General features: G+C 37.8%; 2 protein-coding genes across 2 annotated transcripts in view; both read right to left on the reverse strand.

Moving 5' to 3' along the window:
- Nucleotides 1-20,090, reverse strand: part of LOC311287301 (GTPase IMAP family member 8-like) — a 446,844-nt gene that overhangs the window by 392,588 nt on the left and 34,166 nt on the right. The gene's annotated exons all lie outside the window — the stretch shown is intronic.
- LOC311275583 (uncharacterized protein) lies at nt 1,443-19,470 on the reverse strand. Its single transcript, XM_084384706.1, has 4 exons — nt 19,341-19,470; nt 14,476-14,729; nt 1,773-2,952; nt 1,443-1,656 (listed from the first exon to the last, which is right to left on the reverse strand). Exons 2-4 carry the CDS (start codon nt 14,531-14,533, stop codon nt 1,632-1,634), a joined length of 1,263 nt encoding a protein of 420 aa, XP_084240832.1. The 5' UTR covers nt 14,534-14,729; nt 19,341-19,470; the 3' UTR covers nt 1,443-1,631.

Below are 20,090 nucleotides of genomic sequence, written 5' to 3' on the forward strand. Positions count from 1 at the left end.
CATGTTTCGGCATTAGGAATGATGATTGTTTTTTAAAGCTGCGAAGTTTATGGTAACTTTATAGGGGATAAATGCTGGCCTCGGCCTCGCCCTTATTTGTCATACATTTTATATCTAAATATGATCCAAACTAACGAATTCACCCCCCTCACAGTTGTCAGGCACTCGGAACCTATCGAAAAATACAATAAAAGTCCATGGGACCAACCTGTAAAAACATGAATTTATGCTGTGAAAACGGACATTTTAACATGGTGGTCTATGGACATTTGCTCCCTTTTAGGGCCTCCCTCTAGCGGATTTTCAATGTATTGCAGTTTTTCGCACTTCCGGGTAGGCTTAATTTTTTCAGATTAGAATGTTGCCGCTTGGTCACGACCCATAGAAACTAACGTCGACTGAAGACGTTTGGGGACGTTGATTGTAGACGAGACCCAGGTAGACTTAGGTCAGGTACGAAATAGGGAAAAAATCTACCACAGTATACAAGTTTTGTAAAAATATACACAAAATTCAGGTCAAAATTCTAGTAACACTGTTAGAAATTGTAAACCATATATAAAATAAATGTAAAATAAAACTGTTAAAATATTTAAATTTAGTTTGACCTGATGTTGACAATCAAAATGAAACCTCCTTTTACTGACCATTTGTAAAAAAAAAAAACTTTTGCAGCTATTTCACAGTTTAACTGTTTATCTAAATGTGATGAAGTGCTTGAATGTTTCTAACATGGATGTTCTTCAGCATCATGAATGAATGAAGAATAAACACCAACCTCTTTGTTCTTCAGGATCTTCAGTGTGTTTCATTCTGCAGGGTTCTGGATCACTCATGTTCTCACTGTCCTCTTTAATAAACTCAGTCTTTGCAGATTTCAGCTCTTCCTGATGCTCTGATGCTCGTCTTCACTTGTAGCTTCTCATTTTTCTTTTTCTTGTTTAATGGCGATTAACTTCAGCTGTAGCTGTATTTTAAACATTTTGTATGTTTATATCTGGTCAGCACATGTCTTTAAAGGGCAAAGCAAATAGTAGAAATATTATCTGAACAAAAAAAAAAACCTTTTCTTTATTCTAAATCAGCTTGAACAAAACATTTGTGTTTAGTGTAAAAAGGCTTTCAGACTTTTTAGGCTTTTCCTGGGTCAAATTAATATAAAAGGACAAAATCAGGAAAGTTAAATGTTAAAATAATTAATTGGATGTCTTTTATATGCTTGACCTGAAACGATGTAAATCTTAGTTCTTCAGTGTCATATGATGTTTGATTTTCTTAAATTGTGTTTGATGATCAAAACAAACTTTAACTAGGGCTGCAAGAACTTCTTGATGAAATCTATCATGAAAATAATCAACAACCAAGCTAATTATAGATTAATTGTGTATGCTCAATCATGTCAATTTAAAGCAGTGAAAAACATTTCTATGGACAAAACGCTTCTGAAAAATAACATGGTTGGTGAGCACAGAAACCATGTCAATTTTATTGTAAGTTTGTGTTTACGTCGCTCAAATTGCTTTAACGTTACTTAGCCAGCTACAGAGACACTGGTAACCAGGCAACAGACAAGTGACCAATCCTGAGTGGCGATGTCACTACACACATTCAACCATCACGGTTCGGCACGGTCAGCCAAGTGTGCGTGATTCTCCACTGCAAATAAAAAAATAAAGTTCACAATGGTGAGCTACAGCAGGAAAAGCACACAAGCCAAACTAACTTAAAGATTTCAAATTTTGTATCTCAGCACATAAAGATGAACTACTCACCGTGATCTCAGACTGTGTTGATGTGGTTTCTCCACTGCATGGATCTTCATGTGTCGCTTCAGGTGAGTTTTGATAGAGAAACTCTTTCCACACTGATCACACGTGTGTGGCTTCTCTCCAGTGTGGATCCTCTCGTGTTTTTTCAGATTTGATAACTGACTGAATCTCTTGTCGCAGTGTGAACACTTGTAAGGTTTTTCTCCAGTGTGAATTCTCTTGTGTGTTTTCAGATGTGATGATCGACTGAATCTCTTGTCACAGTGTGAACACTTGTAAGGTTTTTCTCCGGTGTGGATCATCTCATGTGTTTTCAGATCTGCTAATCGACTGAATCTCTTGTCGCAGTGTGAACACTTGTAAGGTTTTTCTCCAGTGTGGTTCATCTCATGTATTGTCAGACTTCTTGACTGAATGAATCTCTTGTCACAGTGTGAACACTTGTAAGGTTTTTCTCCAGTGTGAATTCTCTGGTGCATCTTTAAGCAGTACGCTGTAGTAAAAGTCTTCCCACACTCAAAGCACATGTACTCTCTCACACCAGTATGAGTTTTCTCATGTATTTGTAAATATTGCAGCAGTGAAAAACTCTTTCCACACACAGAACATGAATGCGGCTTCTCCTTCGTATGAACTGTCTGGTGTGTCTTCAGGTTTGATGCACAGAGAAATGTTTTTCCACATTGATCACATGAGAACGGCTTCTCTCCAGTGTGGATCATCATGTGAACATTAAGGTGTGATGATTGACCGAAACTCTTCCCACATTGATGGCATACATGTGGCTTCTCTCCTGTATGAATTCTCATGTGAATCTTAAGAGATTGTTTGCCTGATAAACTCTTTCCACACTGAGAGCAGGAGAAAGATTTCTTGGCTCTTCTTTTCTTTAAAAATGTCTGTTTAGTCTTTGAGCGACTCAAAGGTTTTCCTCCAGGTTTGACATGAGGTTCCTCCTCCACTTCACTCAGTTCTTCACTCTCCTCCTTCACTTCACTCAGTTCTTCTCTCTCCTCCTTCACTTCACTCAGTTCTTCTCTCTCCTCCTTCACTTCACTCAGTTCTTCACTCTCCTCCTTCACTTCACTCAGTTCTTCACTCTCCTCCTTCACTTCACTCAGTTCTTCTCTCTCCTCCTCCACTTCACTCAGTTCTTCTCTCTCCTCGCTTTCTTCAGTCAGGTCTGAAATGAAAGAAAAACTCTCATTTTCAAATTTTCTAAAGTTTACTGGTGGGATTCTCTCTGAAATTTGTCTGAGATCCTCCGGCCGTGATTAAAGCTTCTTCTTGGGGGAGATTCTCTGAGAACTGGTGAAGTACTCTCCTGGCCGTGATTAAAGCATTTAAAAGACATGGTCTGAAGTGTGTCGGTTATTATTGCTGCGAAAGTTAGTTAGGGGAACAAGTTAGAGATAGGGGACGTCGACTGTAGTCGAGATAGGGCTGGGCGATATATATCGTGAGATTGTTATGCGCATCTCGTCAGTAAAGCCGGTTCCTTGATAAGTAGTAAAACGCCATCACCTGCTTTCAGATGGAGCGGCATTTACTACAAAGAGCCGTAGTTAACTGACAAGCTGAGCCATATCGCATTGATATCGGGGACATATCGCCAGCGATAATTAATGCGATGTGGCTCAGCTTGTCAGTTAACTACGGCTCTTTGTACACAGCAAAAACTCCAGTGTTAAATTAACACTCCTGGGAGTGTATATGAGTCCACACTCAAGAGTGTTGAAGTTAATGAGCTAATTAAGTGATTAATTTAGTGATGATTGATAATTATTGAAAACACCTGATGTTAACAAGCAGAATCACTGAAGGAGAAAATCTCAAATTGTAAGCCACCGTTATGGTGATCGGTGTTTGCTTTAGTTGGGCTCTTGACCCTTATATCATTAACTTTAGATTTTGTTTGGCTGCTGTATCTGAGTTATAACTGCCAGATGAACAAAGAAAAAAGTGATTTGATGGTGTTGGTTATATTATGACAATCATCATTTGAACTTTATGTTTTTGATTTATATTGTTGTTTACAGCATACCTGTGATTCTGCATAAATATCCAGAATTTTAGATATAATATAAAGGATTTCTTAAAAGTTGTTTTAAAAAATATATATCTTTCTTTTAGGCACACACAGATGTCAAGATTCAGTCAATGCATCTCAACAATGGTGACGAGCAGAATATTCAATTACGAAAAGTAAATTACATAGACAATTCAGATCATAATTTATTCATACCGCAATGCATGATGGGAGCCATTAATGAGTTGTGATTGGTGGCAGCCACTGCAACATGCTTTATTATTGTCACCATTGTTGAGATAATTCACAGGCTGATTATTGATATCTGTGTTTCTAAATAAATACATTTGAAAGTGTTTTGATCAGAACAATGTTTATTAAATATTTTGGATTATAAGAAAAATACTGATAATCATATGCTGTACAATCACAAAGCTGCTGCTAACAAGTTCAACCAAACTATCTCAATAAGTTTCATTTTTCAGATCACAGCATGATTATGTCAAAACATAACCAACACTATCAGATCACACTTTTCTTTGTTCATTTGACTGTTATAAATCAATAACAGCAGACAAACAAAACTTAAAGTGAATGTATAAGGGTCAAGAGTCCAACTAAAGCAAACACCCATCACCATAATTGTAAATGCCGCTCCATCTGAAAGCAGGTGATGACGATTTACTACTAATCAAGGCACCCGCTTTACTGACGAGATGCGCATAATCTCACGATATATGGGTCAATGACGTGACGCCTAAATTTTCTGTCCGATTGCATTTTTTCAGGCAAAAATGGGTTTAAATGCATAAAAATTAGTGCTGTCAATCGATTAAAAACTTTAACTAGATTAATCACACATTTTTTCTGTGATTAATCGCAATTAATCGCAATAAAAAAAGAAATGTTTTTGTACGTTTTTAATATATTTTATAATGTAATAATTTCACAGTTAATCAAATTAATGTAGAAACAACATAAAGACAGTATATTTTAAATAATTTTTTAATGGCATCTTTTTATGAATGAAGGCCAGTATTACTGATATTAATACAGCTACTGATTTTTTTTTCTTTTTCACATTTATTAGGCTTCAAAAATATAACACTTTTTAATTTAAGTGAACTTAAAACAATGCTAACATAAACCCATAATAAATGTCATATTTATTCGTGCCCTTCCTGTCTTAACAGTTAGGAAATATACTGTAATAAAGTTATCAAAGTTATATGCAGTCTGCACTGCATAAACTATAAATTAAATAGTTAATCCTTATTAAAGCTACAAAAGTTATTTAGTCAACAGCAGTGAGTCATTTTCTCTGTTCCCTTTGTTCTTTAACTTTACTGACAGGAAGCTTTATTGGCTGCTGTCCCTTTAAGAGCAGACAGACACGCGGATCTCACCGTTTATATACCGTACTGTCTATGGATCTCACACGCGCGCCTCATTCTCTCGCAACTCTTCGTTCATTTTAGACTTTATATAAATCATTTAAGACTGCTCTTATGAGGATAATCGACAAAACTGACATTTTGGGATTGTTATTGTTAGTTCAAGCGCGAAAGAGAACTGGATTCTGGCGCCCTGTCTATGCATTGTGTGTGTGTGTGTGTGTGTGTGTGTCACATAAAGACATTCACAGACAGCGCTTTCTCTTTTGTCTCGCCGCGCTTGAAATGTTTAAAAGCATTTAAATGAATAAAAGCGTGATCATATAATGTAAAGCTAGCCAACGGATGGCAGAAAAGACGGATGCTGCGTTAATTGCGTTAAATATTTTAACACGTTAAACCAGACAAAAATTAATCGCTTGCGTTAACGCGTTAACGTTGACAGCACTAATAAAAATATACTGTATATTTATAGTACCTCTCCCATGTATGTACTCACTCAAAACCTTTACTTATTTGTTATTTTTTTTGTTATTTAAAGTGTCAAAACATCATGTGGTGCGACCGTCCGGCCATAACTTCTGTTTTGAAAACGTCTTTGAAATTGAAATTACTCTGAATTTATTCAAATTTATTTTCTGCACTATTTGGCATGATTTCCAAAATGTTTTGTAATCCTTTAAAAAAATTCAAAGCATTTGTATTTATATTTCCATCATAATATACAAACAAACTTTGTCCGATGATGTCCATTTTATGAAATATCATGTGGTGCGACCATCAAGGAACTACCATTTTAAGTTTTCAACTTATATGTTGAAAACTATTCAAACACAGGAAGTTACATCATAAACCAATTTACCAAGGACCCATGGAAGTAGCAACCAGGTTTGTAATTCTCTCAAATTGGAAAAAAAATAAACCTTTGTAATGGTTGGTATGTAGTTGCCACATTTGGATGTCATGTGGTATGACCTCAAAAAAAAAAATTATATTAAAGTTATTTCTACAAATATATATTTTTATTATAAATTTCATAGTGACCTTTTTTGGCAAGCTAGCTTGTTTTGTTTAGGTGGCCAATTCTGTGCCTGTAAATTATGACTGAATTTGAAAATATCATGTGGTGCGACCAAATATCATGTGGTGCGACCACTGCAGAATGTTTTCCATGATAGATATATGTCCTAGATTGGCAGTTTTATGCTTTTATATTCAATTGACGGTTTATATTAAAAAAGTACTTTACTTTAGTATCATTTGGAATAGATTTTTATGTAATTTGGTATCTTTTTTATAGATTTCAGACAGTTTGTGTTTACTCTTTGTACAATATGAGAAAAATGCAACAAAAAAAATTAGAGCATGTAATTTAGTAATATTTATTAGTAGTGTATTTATTATTGCCTATTTATTTATTTAAAACTATTTTAATCTATTTTACCAGATGCCACTGCCAAGCGAAAAAATTCTAACCCTGCTGCAAGAGCAGAGTACCTTGATAGGAGAAGAGTGAAATATTATTACAGTTTAAAATATCTGTTTTCTATGTGAATATATAGTAAACTGTCATTTATTCCTATGATCAAAGCTGAATTTTCAGCATCGTTACTCCAGTTTTCAGTGTCACATGATCCTTCAGAAATAATTCTAATATGTAACCCTAGACCACAAAACCACTCAATGGGTCAATGTCACATGGGTAAATTTTTGGAAATTGAGATTTATACATCATATGAAAGCTGAATAAATAAGCTTTCCATTGATGTATGATTTGTTAAGATAGAACAATATTTGGCCGATACAACTGAAAATCTGGAATCTGAGTGCTACAAAATCGAAACATTGAGAAAATCGCCTTTAAAGTTGTCCATTTATGTTTGCAATATTGCTATATTCACTCACAAAAATAAATGTTTATAAATTTATGGTAGGACATTAACAAAATATAAAACATGATCTTTATTTAATATCCTAATTATTTTTTGGAATAAAAGAAAAATCGATAATTTTGATAATTTTACAATGTATTGTTGGCTATTGCCACAAATACCCTGTGCGACTCGTGACTGGTTTTGTGATCCAGGGTCACTAATGATTTGCTGCTCAAGAAACATTTATCAATGTTCATATTTTTTTTTGGAAACTGTGATACATTTTATATGTCAGGATTATTTGATGAATATAAAGTTCAAAAGAACAGCATTTATTTGAAATAGAATCTTTCGGAACATTATAGCCTGCGCCTGAATGTGACACTGAATGTGTCCTTGATTAATAAAGTATTAACTACTTTAAAAAACTATTGACCCCAAAAGTTACCTGTATACAATACTTTTATGAAATAATTTATATCTATATAGAGTGGAAGACGGGCGGCCAGCAGCGGTAAACAGCGCGTAACGGGGAATGAAAAACAGAGCGGCCCAGCCGGTCTGAGTATAGAACACTTCACCCTAAGTACCATACCAGAAATATCGCCAGCATGTGAACGTAGACTGCACAAAAGCGACTGGGCAGAGCATACATGTCACTAGAGCTGAAACAACTAATCGATTTAATCGATTAAAATCGATTATTAAAATAGTTGTCAACTAATTTAGTCATCGATTAGTTGCTAAATAACTTTTATTTACTGTAAGCGGCTCATTTCGTGCATATTTTAAATCTGCGGTGACCAAAGTGTGGCAGTAATGAGCCACCGGAGGTTTTACTCAGCCATTACAGCAGGAGAAGTAGCGAATAGCCAATAGCTGGCCTCGTTTTATGTCACGTGCTTCCTGCACAGCGTCTCTGCAGCATTCAGCGAGATGGCAGAGGCAAGCGGCAGTGGAGTAACTGTACGTTCACACCGCTGCCGACTTGAGCTTCCAAAGTTATCGGAAGTCATTCATTTTCAATGGAAGCTGGCTTCTCTCAGAAAAAATAATTAATTGCACAGTCTAACCATCATAGAGTGAAAGTTTATCATTTCCATGTGCTTTTAAGTCCTGCCAGTTTAACAGGGCGCGCTTGACAGGGCATATGAACGAGCAGAGAGAGAGAGAGAGAGAGAGAGAGCCCCGGCCGCGCGCTTGCACTCACCCGAGCGCTGTCTTGCTCTCTCTCTCCCTCGCGCATATCAAAATCAATTGATACGCAGATTCTGCAGTACAATGTTGTTTGCAAATGTTTAGTCGTAAAAGCTGATAACATTGCTGTTTAAAGCTTTACAAACATGTTCTGTGATCAGTTTGTCGTTTACCAGTTCATAATTCAGTCTTGCAGCCTAATTATGACTGAATGAGAGAGGGTAAATGTATTTGAAATGCACTTTTCTAAGTATTCACTGCTCTTTTTCACACAGCAGGTTTTTTGTGTGTCCAATTTTTTCCTGGACAACCTTCTGATGGATTTTACTTTAAATTTTACTTTAAAATGTGAGTTCCATTCAGGTTTCATGCCATTGGCACTTTATTCGAAGAATTGTTTACAATTTCACAGCATAAGCTATAAAGCTGTTTCCCAGGTATAAGCTGTGTGTTTACAGGAAAAAAATTATAAAATGCAATTTACTGCAATTTTATTCTGTTTTATTCTTATTCTTCGTGAAAATATGTCCTGAAAGATTCCTTAATAAGCTTTGTTCGGGATGTTAAAATACTTTAGTAGCCCTAAGGACAGCCATGGTGAAAACATTATTTGAAATCTCCTTGTGAAATTTGCTAGAGTACGTATGGGTCAGTGTTTTGATTGCAGAAGAGTTCGACAAAGGATTACTAACACATAATAATAAAACACAACTCCAGGTATGTTTTTGATGAGGATATGACAATGCAAAATGGTTAAAATCTCTAAAAAGTCTGTTGAATGATAAAGACCCTTTGTTAATAATTTACTTGGGAAAAAAATGGGCAAAACTAAAATATAAGTACATAAACCGATTAATCGATTAATCGTAAAAATAATCGACTGATTAATCGATTATCAAAATAATCGTTAGTTGCAGCCCTACATGTCACTTATACTGACAGCAATTTAGCCTGTAAGGCGGGAACTTCCAGGTTATAAAACCTCTCGAATGTCGATGGGGAGTACGATTGTATGCCGCCATACAAATATCGTGGATAGAAATTCCACTGGACCAGGCCCACAAGAGGCCATGCCTCTAGTAGAGTGGGCTCTGATACCCAGAGGGCACTGCGGGTGTTTGGAGGCATAAGCTGCTGCAATCGCGTCCACTATCCACCTGGACAGGCTCTGTTTCGAGGCGGCGAGACCCTTGGTGCGTCCGCTGAAGGAAACAAAGAGCTGCTCGGAAAGCCTGAAAGCGGCGGAGCGCGTGATGTAAACTCTCAGCGCCCGGACAGGGCATAGGAGGTTATCACTGTCCCCATTATCGGATGCTGGCAGAGCCGAAAGGGAAATTATTTGTGCCCTAAAAGGGGTTCCAATCGCTTTGGGGATGTAACCGTGTCTCGGTCTGAGAATGACTTTCGAGTCGTTCGGTCCGAACTCAAGACATGCAGGGCTAACAGATAGCGCATGCAAATCCCCCACACGTTTTACTGAAGACAGAGCTATCAGAAAAATGGTTTTGAGCGACAGGTACTTTAAATCCACGGATTCAAGCGGTTCAAAGGGAAAAGCCTTCAGGGCCTCCAGGACCAAGGACAGATCCCAAATAGGAACCGAGGGGGGCCGCGGGGTGGAAGCGTCAGTCGAGATAACTTTGCAGTGTGAGATGGCTCCCATTGTCACTCCCCGCTGGTACCAGTCGGCCGCTAACCAGGGCTTCAGTGCTGAAACGCAGCTCTGAGTCACTCTGATTCGAATGCCGCCGGAAGCCCAGGCTCTGTGAGGCACTCGGGCATTCAGCTAGCGTTGTAGCGGGTGCATACTTAACAGACCCAGCTGAAGCACTGCTGCAGCTGAAGCCATACAACCCAGCATCCTCAGAAATGTCTTGAGAGGTGCGGTGCTGCCCGGCTGGAAGGACGCGACCAGGTGTCGAATGCAGCGCCCGTCATTGCCACAGTGTCCAGATCCAAACCCAGAAAAGAGATTGATTGACTGGGCACCAATGAGCTCTTGGTCCAGTTGACCGTGAGCCCCAGGCTGTCCAGGTGGCTTAGAAGCACTGTTCTGTGGGCGATGAGTTCGGCCTCTGACTGTGCTAGAATTAGCCATTCATCCAAGTAGTTCAGAATTCGCATTCCCCGACCCCTCAGGGGAGTGAGAGCCGTGTCCATGCACTTCGTAAATGTACGGGGTGCCAACGACAGGCCGAAAGGCAGAACGGTGTACTGATATACCTGACCGTCGAAGGCAAATCTCAAGAATGGCCTGTGACGGGGTATTATATGGATCTGAAAGTATGCATCTTTTAGATCGAGAGATATAAACCATTCCCTCGGGCGAATCTGCGCGAGGATCTGCCTGGTTGTGAGCATTTTGAACGGTCTTCTCATAAGAGCCTTGTTCAAACGTCTCAGTATGGCATGCTGATGAATAATGTATAATAATAATAATAATAATAATAATTAATCTGCATACCCTAGTTTTGTACTGATGTAAAAAGACTGACAGTGACACAATAAGACCGCATGTTAGCAAAATGTTTTAATCTTTTAACTCTTAAAAAAATAAAAAAAGATTAAAAAAACATGTATGTTCTTTAATGTTTGATTATAATTTTACGGTCTTCACATAGGGATGGGAATTGATAAGATTTTATCAATAATAATGCCACTGACGATTCTGATTATCGATCCAATTCTTTATCGATTCTCTTATCGATTCTTGATAGCACTGTGTGGAAAAATGTAGTCATATGTTTGTTTTGTTTTTTTTAAACAAGTGGTTTTCTTTATTTTGAAGTTTAAGCTTGAGTTAGCAAACTGTACTTTTTTATATAATTTATGTAATAAATATAACCTTATTGTAAAGTGTAACTGATTAGTTACACCGATTCAGACGTCACCTGAGTTCACTGTTGGAAAGATTAGTTGTTTTATCCATTCATTAAAATGAATCGGTTCAAAGGAGTCATTAGTTCGCGAATTGGACGTGTCGTGCGCGTTGTGTGATTATCCCAGCAGTTAGGACACTGACATCCAAGATTTGTGTCAACATAAAAACATTTCATCACTGTATAGTTTTATTTCGTTTAATTAAAGTGTTGTTTAAGTCAGCTGAATGTCCAGAACGCTTTTCAGAGAAGATAAGGAAACTTATTTAGCAAAATTCACACCCAGCAGTAATTCAGAAAAAAAAAGGTCTTTCGACCTTTTACCACCGTGTCGATTTATTTTTGATTAATATGTGAGTGCGAGGGAGAGAGAGCAACACAGCGCCTAGTTTGGAGACGGTGAAGTCGTTTACACAGAGAGTGCGCGCGCGCGACCGGCTCTCTCTCTCTCTCTCTGCTCGTTCTTTCAGTTAAACATACGCCCTGTCACAAACGCAGCCGTTCATCTACATTACTCACCGATCAAATAAGACTTTGGCGGGACAAAAAATCATTTTGGTGGGCGCTAAAATGCAGGAAAATTCATGCGTGAGTTTCCATTAGACTCGCACGGTAGCCAGGCGTCTCATCAAATGGCGAGCTCAGCTTATTGACGCTGTGTGCTTCAAGATTCTGACGCAAGTCCTAAGATTCCAATTGGCCAAGAGAAAAAGTGCTAAGATTCCGATTGGCCCAGAGAAATGTCAATTATAAGAATTATCCAATAATGTTTCGCAATTCTAGCCTGCATGGCAGTTACTGTGAGAAACAATATACCCCCCCCCCCCCCCCCCGAAAAAAAACTCTCCGGTTCTACGCGATTCACGTAAATGACCCAATCGACCAAGAAAACGGCGATTGTCGCCGAAAAGCGACAAGTTTGCAGGTATGAGTGGTATACAGTGTGAGGCACGACGGTGCCGGTGGCGGCGTGCTCGCGGCCCAGGCAGAGAGCGAAGACGATGTGGCGGTCTCCGTTGCAGAGCGGGGCGCGGCACGAGCCGCAGGAAAAACGGGGCATTTTTAGAAAAACGCCCCGTGCTCTTTTAGAGTGAGAGAGAACGTGTGTCACAGGGCGAACACACGCAGCAATAGAAAAAAAGGATACGTCGCCGGATAGCGTAGCAGGCACGGATGGCTGAAGGCGGCCGGCTTCTTCAGGCGCTGTCCTAAGCTTGCTTGGTCGCTGGTTTCAACGGCGGAGGCTCTCAAGATCCAGCGATGCGAAGAGCTTCGCTGAAGACAAGAAAATCAGATATTCAGCCTGTGAGCCCTCGTTATATACACACTGGCCACACCCATCTTGACGGTTAGAAGGGTGTGGAGGGCGAGGCCACGTTTCACGAGGCTCACTGATAGGCTTAAGCAGTTGCCGCCGAGCAGCCAATGAGCACGCTTATACAGCCTGCCTTGGTCTGCCAGCTGCTGCACTGCGTTGACAATGAATACAAAATTAAGAGAAGACGTTCACGTAGCGTAAGCAACTTACGCAATACGAGAGAACCTCTCGTAAGAGAACTAACGTCAACTGTAGATATTTCGGGGATGTTGATTGTAGACGAGACCCAGGTAGACTTAGGTCAGGTGCGAAATAGGGAAAAATCTACCACAGTAGTGTTGTCACGATACCAAAATTATTGTTTCGATACCGATACCATGTCAAGTATTGCGATTTCGATACTTTTTCGATACTTTTCCTGAAAAGGGAGAAACACTCTCAAATATCATTGCTGTGCTTTATTTTAAAACCGGGACAACATTCTAATCATATAACACACTAATAAATGAACATATGAACAGCATATATATTAAACATTTGAACAAAATATGAAATATCAAAATATAAAAAATAAATTAGAGCAATGACATTCAAGGTAAAAAAATAAATAAATTTAGCAGCATTATCTCATTTATCATAAGAAAAATAAGAGTTACCAGTAATAACTTTATCTTGATTCTGAACTTTGAATAAAAATATGAACAGCGATTATATTAAACAATGTTTAATATTGGTAACATAATGATAAGCCTCATTGGTGATATATTGACATGTGGGCATAGAGTTGTGGAAGGCCTATACTTCATGTTAAACATAAATATATAGCAGCAAAGACAACGTAGGCAGTGTTGACGGCAAAATAGGCTACAGAATTTGGCTACTACACTTGTAAATGAGATATTTATCTCAATGTGATATTTCCCTGGTTAAATAAAGGTTTAAAAAAAAAAAAAAAAGAGTATTTCGTTCTGTATTGAGAGGTGCAATATTGGAAAATCGATAATATTTTTTAAATCACATTTATATTGTATTTATGTCAAAACCTAGAGACTTTCAAACATCAAAATGTCATTTATTAATATGTATTCATGTCAAAATGACATAGAAACATATTTTCCTCTTCTATTTTGCCTGGAAACGCTTCCAACACGCTTGTGTGTCGCGTGAAAAATAGGCGTCAGTTCTATTTCTAGAATGCACGCGTTTTCCGCGCGCGCTTGAGCTGCGCCTGAGTCACGCAGGCAGTTAACATGGGAGCCGAAATAAAAACGGACACGCCACGCAGCCAGTGTGTCGCCGGTCTCAAATCTGGAACGCGGTCATTCTTAGAAGTATCGATACTAATAAATTTAGGAATCGTGACGTTTTTAATTTCCGATTTACTTTTGAAGTATCGGTGCACCGTGCAACAGAGCAAGGTAGGCAAAGTACTTCCATAATATGTCACTCCTCGCGTCATCTTTTTCTACGAGTCGTGGACCACTAGTGCTCGCACGCAGCCATCTCGCTGTAGTGTTTTGTCACATGACACTGACAGCGGCAGCTTCTTTGCTGGGTGCGTCAGAAAAAAACAAAAAACACAGACGTCCATTGGGAGGCGTTTTTAAAAAAAAAAATTTTTTAAGTATCGATACTGATATATTTAGGTATCGTGAAGTTTTTAATTTCCGAGTATCGCGATACTTTTGAAGTATCGGTACACCGTGCAACACTATACCACAGTATACAAGTTTTGTAAAAATACACACAAAATTCAGGTCAAAATTCTAGTAACATTGTTAGAAATTGAAAACCATATATAAAATAAATGTAAAATAAAACCTAAAATATTTAAATTTAGTTTGACCTGATGTTGACAATCAAAATGAAACCTTTTACTGACCATTTGTTAAAAAAACTGAAACTTTTGCAGCCATTTCACAGTTTAACTGTTTATCTAAATGTGATGAAGTGCTTGAATGTTTCTAACATGAATGTTCTTCAGCATCATGAATGAATGAAGAATAAACACCAACCTCTTTGTTCTTCAGGATCTTCAGTGTGTTTCATTCTGCAGGGTTCTGGATCACTCATGTTCTCACTGTCCTCTTTAATAAACTCAGTCTTTGCAGATTTCAGCTCTTCCTGATGCTCTAATGCTCGTCTTCACTTGTAGCTGATGGGAATTTACAGCATTTATTGGAGAATTGCTGCGGGAGGAGCTTCACTGATGATGTGACTGATGTGGGAGGAGCTTCACTGATGATGAATTGTAGTGTGAGCTGATGATCTGCCAAAATCAAAAATATATAAGTTACCAAGTTTTTTTTTGCTTATGGACTACAGAATATAATAATGTCAATTTTCCCAAATGTAAATAATGGTAAGAAAAACAGTTGAAAACATAAACAGTGTGGTGGCAAACAATTTTCTATTACTGAATAAGAGACAAACATGTAGGTAAACGTACCTATTAAGCTCACCAAAATCTACATTGAGACATTTTTAGTGCACAAAATATTGGTTTTAGTACAAGAAGTTATTTTAAAATAAAATATGAATCTCTCACACTATAATTTTTCATTTTATTTTAAATGACAAAATTATTTCAATTAAGATGTACATCATTAAATATAAAAAGTCTGGCTGTGCTTAATGGGTACGTTTTGTACCCTTTAAGCACACCCCTGTTCCCAATAAGCTCACAAAAAGTTTTATTAAAAATTCTTGTTTATTTTAAACAACCTTTTTAAGGAATAATTGAAAAAAGTTTTATATGAAGGTACAGAGTCAATCACAAAAAAACAGAACACTAAAATCAAGCAACAAGGCATTCAATTTGATCAGGTAGCCTTATCCTATTCATAGTGACATCAACACATATTGAAAAATCAAATAACAAAACAAACCAATAAAACATTTAATACATGGGCAGGGCTCGCAAAATCGCCTGCCCGACGTCCTGAGGCTATTGTGTTTTCCAGTTGGGCTACCAAAATGCATAACCGGCCTGCCCGACGGGCTATCTGAAATAGTGTACTCGCTTCAGTCTTGTTATAATCAGATCCAGCGCGTTCTTCATCTTCAATAGTGGCGCCGAGCAGAGCGCACATCAGAAACAGAGAGGACAGGGTGTGTGTCTTTGTGTGTTGTGTTCATCTGAGTCTCATTGGTCTGTGGTGCTCGTCAATGTCAGAATATTTGAGATGACCAATCAAATCAAAGTAGGCGGGCTTTATGTTCACAAGAAGCTGCTGAGCGCGAATTTTAGCAGAGCGCCTCTCGACTTCAGTTTACGGTCAAGTGCGAAATAAGATGTAAGTAGCTAAACTAAACATTTCATATTTGACTGCTTTTTTAGGTCATAAATGTGAAACGAATGACAAAAATCATCAGGCAAATTAATATATTTTTGTCGAATTTCTCCATTTTGAACTGAAAATAGGCCTATGTAATGTGACTAATAATTAGTTTACTGTCAATTAGGGGACATTAGCATTAACAAAGCCGTTTTCATCATTGGCACAAGTTTAATAATGAATGTGTACATATTGAGAACTAATATACAATTTGTAGCCTTCAGTAAATTAAAAACGTTCAGCTTTAGGAGGGGAAGAGACAGGGCAAGATGAGGAGACAGAGAAAAAGAGAGAGTGATGGAAAAGAAGTGAGAGCAGGATATCATCTACTGCCTGCTGACATGGTTTTAAAGCTATTTCTTATCCTTTTTTGGCCTTCAAACGTCTTGAAATGGACATATCAGAGAAATAAAAAATTTGAACCCCCTAATAACCTTAAATGTAGGACCTCTTTGATTATAAAGCCCTCTCTACGGCCCTGTATTAGGAATAAGATCAATAATGAATGTGTGATTGTGTACATATTGTGGATGAATTTAATAAACTTAGTTAGGCTACCTAGCTTTCCTTGTAGCTTTCAGTAAATTAATGCATCTGAGAAAATGATTCATAAATCAACCTATCAGTTGACGCTTCGTTTACTTTCTTCACTGACAGACAAAAATGAAAAGCTTACATCAGTCAAAGCTCAGCTTTAGGAGGGGAAGAGACAGAGCAAGAGAAAAACAAAGAGAAAAAGAGTGTGATGCTGATGAGGAGAAAAAAATAATCAGCTGTTCACTTACATGATTTTAAAGCTATTGTTATCCAATTTTTTTGGCCTTCAAAACATCTTAAAATGCACATGTAGATCAGAGAAATCAAAATTTTCTCGGGGGTGCCCCCGATCCCCCCTAACTAACCTGCCTCACATTCAGGATCTCAGTGATGAAAAAACCCTGCCATCTGTACGTTAATTAAACAAGTTAATAGTGAGTATTAGACACTAAACTAAAGAGTTGCTCAGCCCCCAATGAGAGTATGATAATGAAAAATAAAAAAAGTAACTTTTTAGTTTTAGATATTTGTGTTTTGAAAAAGTTTTTGATTCATTGTTTTGACTCTTGTAGTCTTTTTATATGGGCTAGTAAAATTCATTTCGGGCTACCAAAATCGGAAGAGTGCCTACCAGCGATTTTGAAATTTTGCGAGCCCTGCATGGGGCTGAAGCCATTATGAAGCCTCTTATTAAATGGATGTCAACTTATTTATATTCTCTTAGTTGCTTTTTGTAGAGATAGTCTATCTCTTGATGGTTCTTTAATTAAGTAGAAGTGTCCTGCACCCTCTAGTTGTGCCTCACACAGAATTATTTTTTTCATAGTTACAATGAAAGTTTAACTTTTTTTCACGAGACTCATCTCATTACACTCCTGAATCCTTGCCGAGTCCAACGATACCAAACATGCTAGGTTTCGCCTTATGGTTTGTGCAGCGTTGTGATTTAGCGCTGAAAAAACATTTGCCGATATCTTCGAAACCGCTAGTCTGATCGAGACGATACCACCGTCAGAAGTTTGGAAACATAGGTCGATAGCTATAAGCCAATGCCCAAATTTGCGAAGATTAACATAGTGACAACCATCAGTTAATATTTAAATTCTGATTATGAAGTATTTACATAGACGTTCAATGTGGATGAGCTTAAAGGGAGCAGAGTGTGCTTAATTGGAGCAAAAACCATTTTTAAATGAAATTTAAAGGAAAATATTTAGCTAAATTAATAATCTAGGTAATATATTGAGTTTATACCAATTTTAATATGAACAACTATTATTGACAATATCTATTAAATTATGCTTTTTCTAATTTATGTCACACTGAAGCTGTGTGATTGTCATAGTACTGCACCCTTTAAGCTCATCTAACAATAATATGAATTCTTTAAAAATTACAACAGTTTAAAACCACAGACTATCAATAAAATGTAAAATTATAATGTTATGGATTTAAAAGTACAAGCCATTAATGCCTGTGAAGTAATATATTAGTGTAGCACACAATCTTATATAGCTAGTAAGCTAGCTATGTTCGTAGCATCTGGGCTATGTTGCTAAAACTATCTTTTAGATCTAACTGCAATTATTTCCCACATGCAGGTTCCAGGTTATAATATGCAAACGTCTAAACATTAATCTCTTAATTTTGCAATAAGAAGATGTACTTACCCAAAATAAAGGCTTAAACATATAAAAAATGCACATTTGAGGGGCTCCTCTTCTGGTGAAAGTTTTCAGACAGCTTTCAAAATAGCCGCCAGACAGTGTGAACACATACACATATCTCAGTGTGCAATGGTCTGATTTGTTTAAAATTACAGGAGGTATGTAGTAACAAACACATAAATTGGTTAATACATCAAATAGGATAATACATTGCTGTTTCTTTTTATAATCTGAGCTCCAAGATGGTAGTGTGCTTAATGGGTACTTGAGCTTAATGGGTATGTTTACCCCTCAAATGACTGCGAGAGGAGGATATCCTTCCTTCATGATTGTCCTGACTCCCCCAAGATTATTTCTCTAGGCTAAATGAAGATATGTCTCAGTTATAACTAACACATTGTTACATAATTTATCATACATGCAATAAGGGTTAATAACAGTTCACTGTTATATTCATGTAGCAGAGAATCATGGGACTTCACATGCAATCCCTGTGCATTTTATTACCATCATGTTTTCTAAGTTTTTATGAATATAAGAAAATGCTAACACATAGAACATCAGTCTGTTGACACCAATGAAATGAGCTTTAAGTGTCAATTTACAGGAGATCTGCAGACATCAGCATAATAAATGAGGTGAAAAGAGGAACTATTGTCATGAAATAAAGAGTGTTTTCAGCAGATCTGTTAATATTGATGAGCCTCAGACTATCAACACTCATTCAACAAGCCATTCAGGATCATCAGCAGATCATCTCACTTCATTCTGAGTGTTTGCTGTTAGAAACACATTATTCGAGTCAGGATATATGCATAACAGATTTGTACAGAAACTGACAATGATCATAATACTCTTAAAAAGAAAAGAAAATGTAACGTTTCCGGTGTCAAACTTCATTAATATCTATCTGTATTCCCATGGATGTATTATAGATTTGAGATTTCCCTCGTTCGTTACTCATACAATAATCTGCCAAAGATAGCCTTAATGTCGACAAAGAAATAAAGGTAAACATGAAAATGGCAACAGCAACACTTGGTGTCGATTCCTATCAATTCCCCTCACAGATCTCAAACTTTAACTTGACATTCAGTAACAGTTCTCACACAAACATCGAGACAATCACACAAACGAACACAAAATCGCTCAGGTCTGAATGAACTCAACATATTCTCCTCATGCTCGCTGCTGCTGCACTAAATGTTTATTTCAGAAGGAAGACGCCAGAAAAGACGCACAAGTATCGCTGTGATCGATGAAAACACTACAGAAATGAGTCTGTCGCTTAATCAAACTCTATAAAGTGTGTGTAGTGGTTGTATATATGAGAAATACCGTGAGCTGCAGCTCTCCTCTACTCTGAAGACTCGACGCTGAAACTCTCAATGAGGGAAGAGAGACGGCGCGAACGAGCGGTGACGTCATCGGCCGTCAACGCACGCGCCTACGGGACACCCCCGCAGCCAATCAGGGCCACGCAGATTCAGCTTTACTAGTAGCCTTCCATTGATCTATTTCGACCTCACTCAGACCGTCACCACGGTCTTACCTTGAATGACGCCATTCCTCCGCCTATCCTCGAGACCTAATATCAACAATGTCAGGTGACTGACCTTAGGGGTTGGCTATATAACATCCAGGTGAACCAACCACTTCCTCTTGCCTTTCTCGCCTCATCTGAGACCGACGCGGTAGAGCGCATTGTTTTGATTACAGGAGAGATTTGTTTCAATCCGTTTTCGTGCAGGTGCTTCACGTCCCTGCAGGATTGCAGTCTTTTTTTCTCCTCATTTACATATCTCGACGCGTCGTTGGAACGCACGTCGGTGAGTATTTCTTAATTTTTTTCTGTTTGTTTACAGGTATTTATTGATTGTTCTCAGGTCAGCTGTTCGCAGCAGACGAGAGTTTTTTTCCATTTACTGCGTGTGCGCACGTAGAATGATGGATAATTTTCTAATATGATTTTCAAGTGGTTCTGTTCGCAGACTTATTTTGAAAGATGAATATGAAGAGTGATTCGTCACAATCTTTATATTAATTGTACCTGGTTAATTGTATTTAACTAATACCAGGCAGATATTT

This window comes from Rutilus rutilus (assembly GCF_951802725.1).
Source record: "Rutilus rutilus genome assembly, chromosome: 1".
Classification (NCBI taxonomy): Eukaryota; Metazoa; Chordata; class Actinopteri; order Cypriniformes; family Leuciscidae; genus Rutilus; species Rutilus rutilus.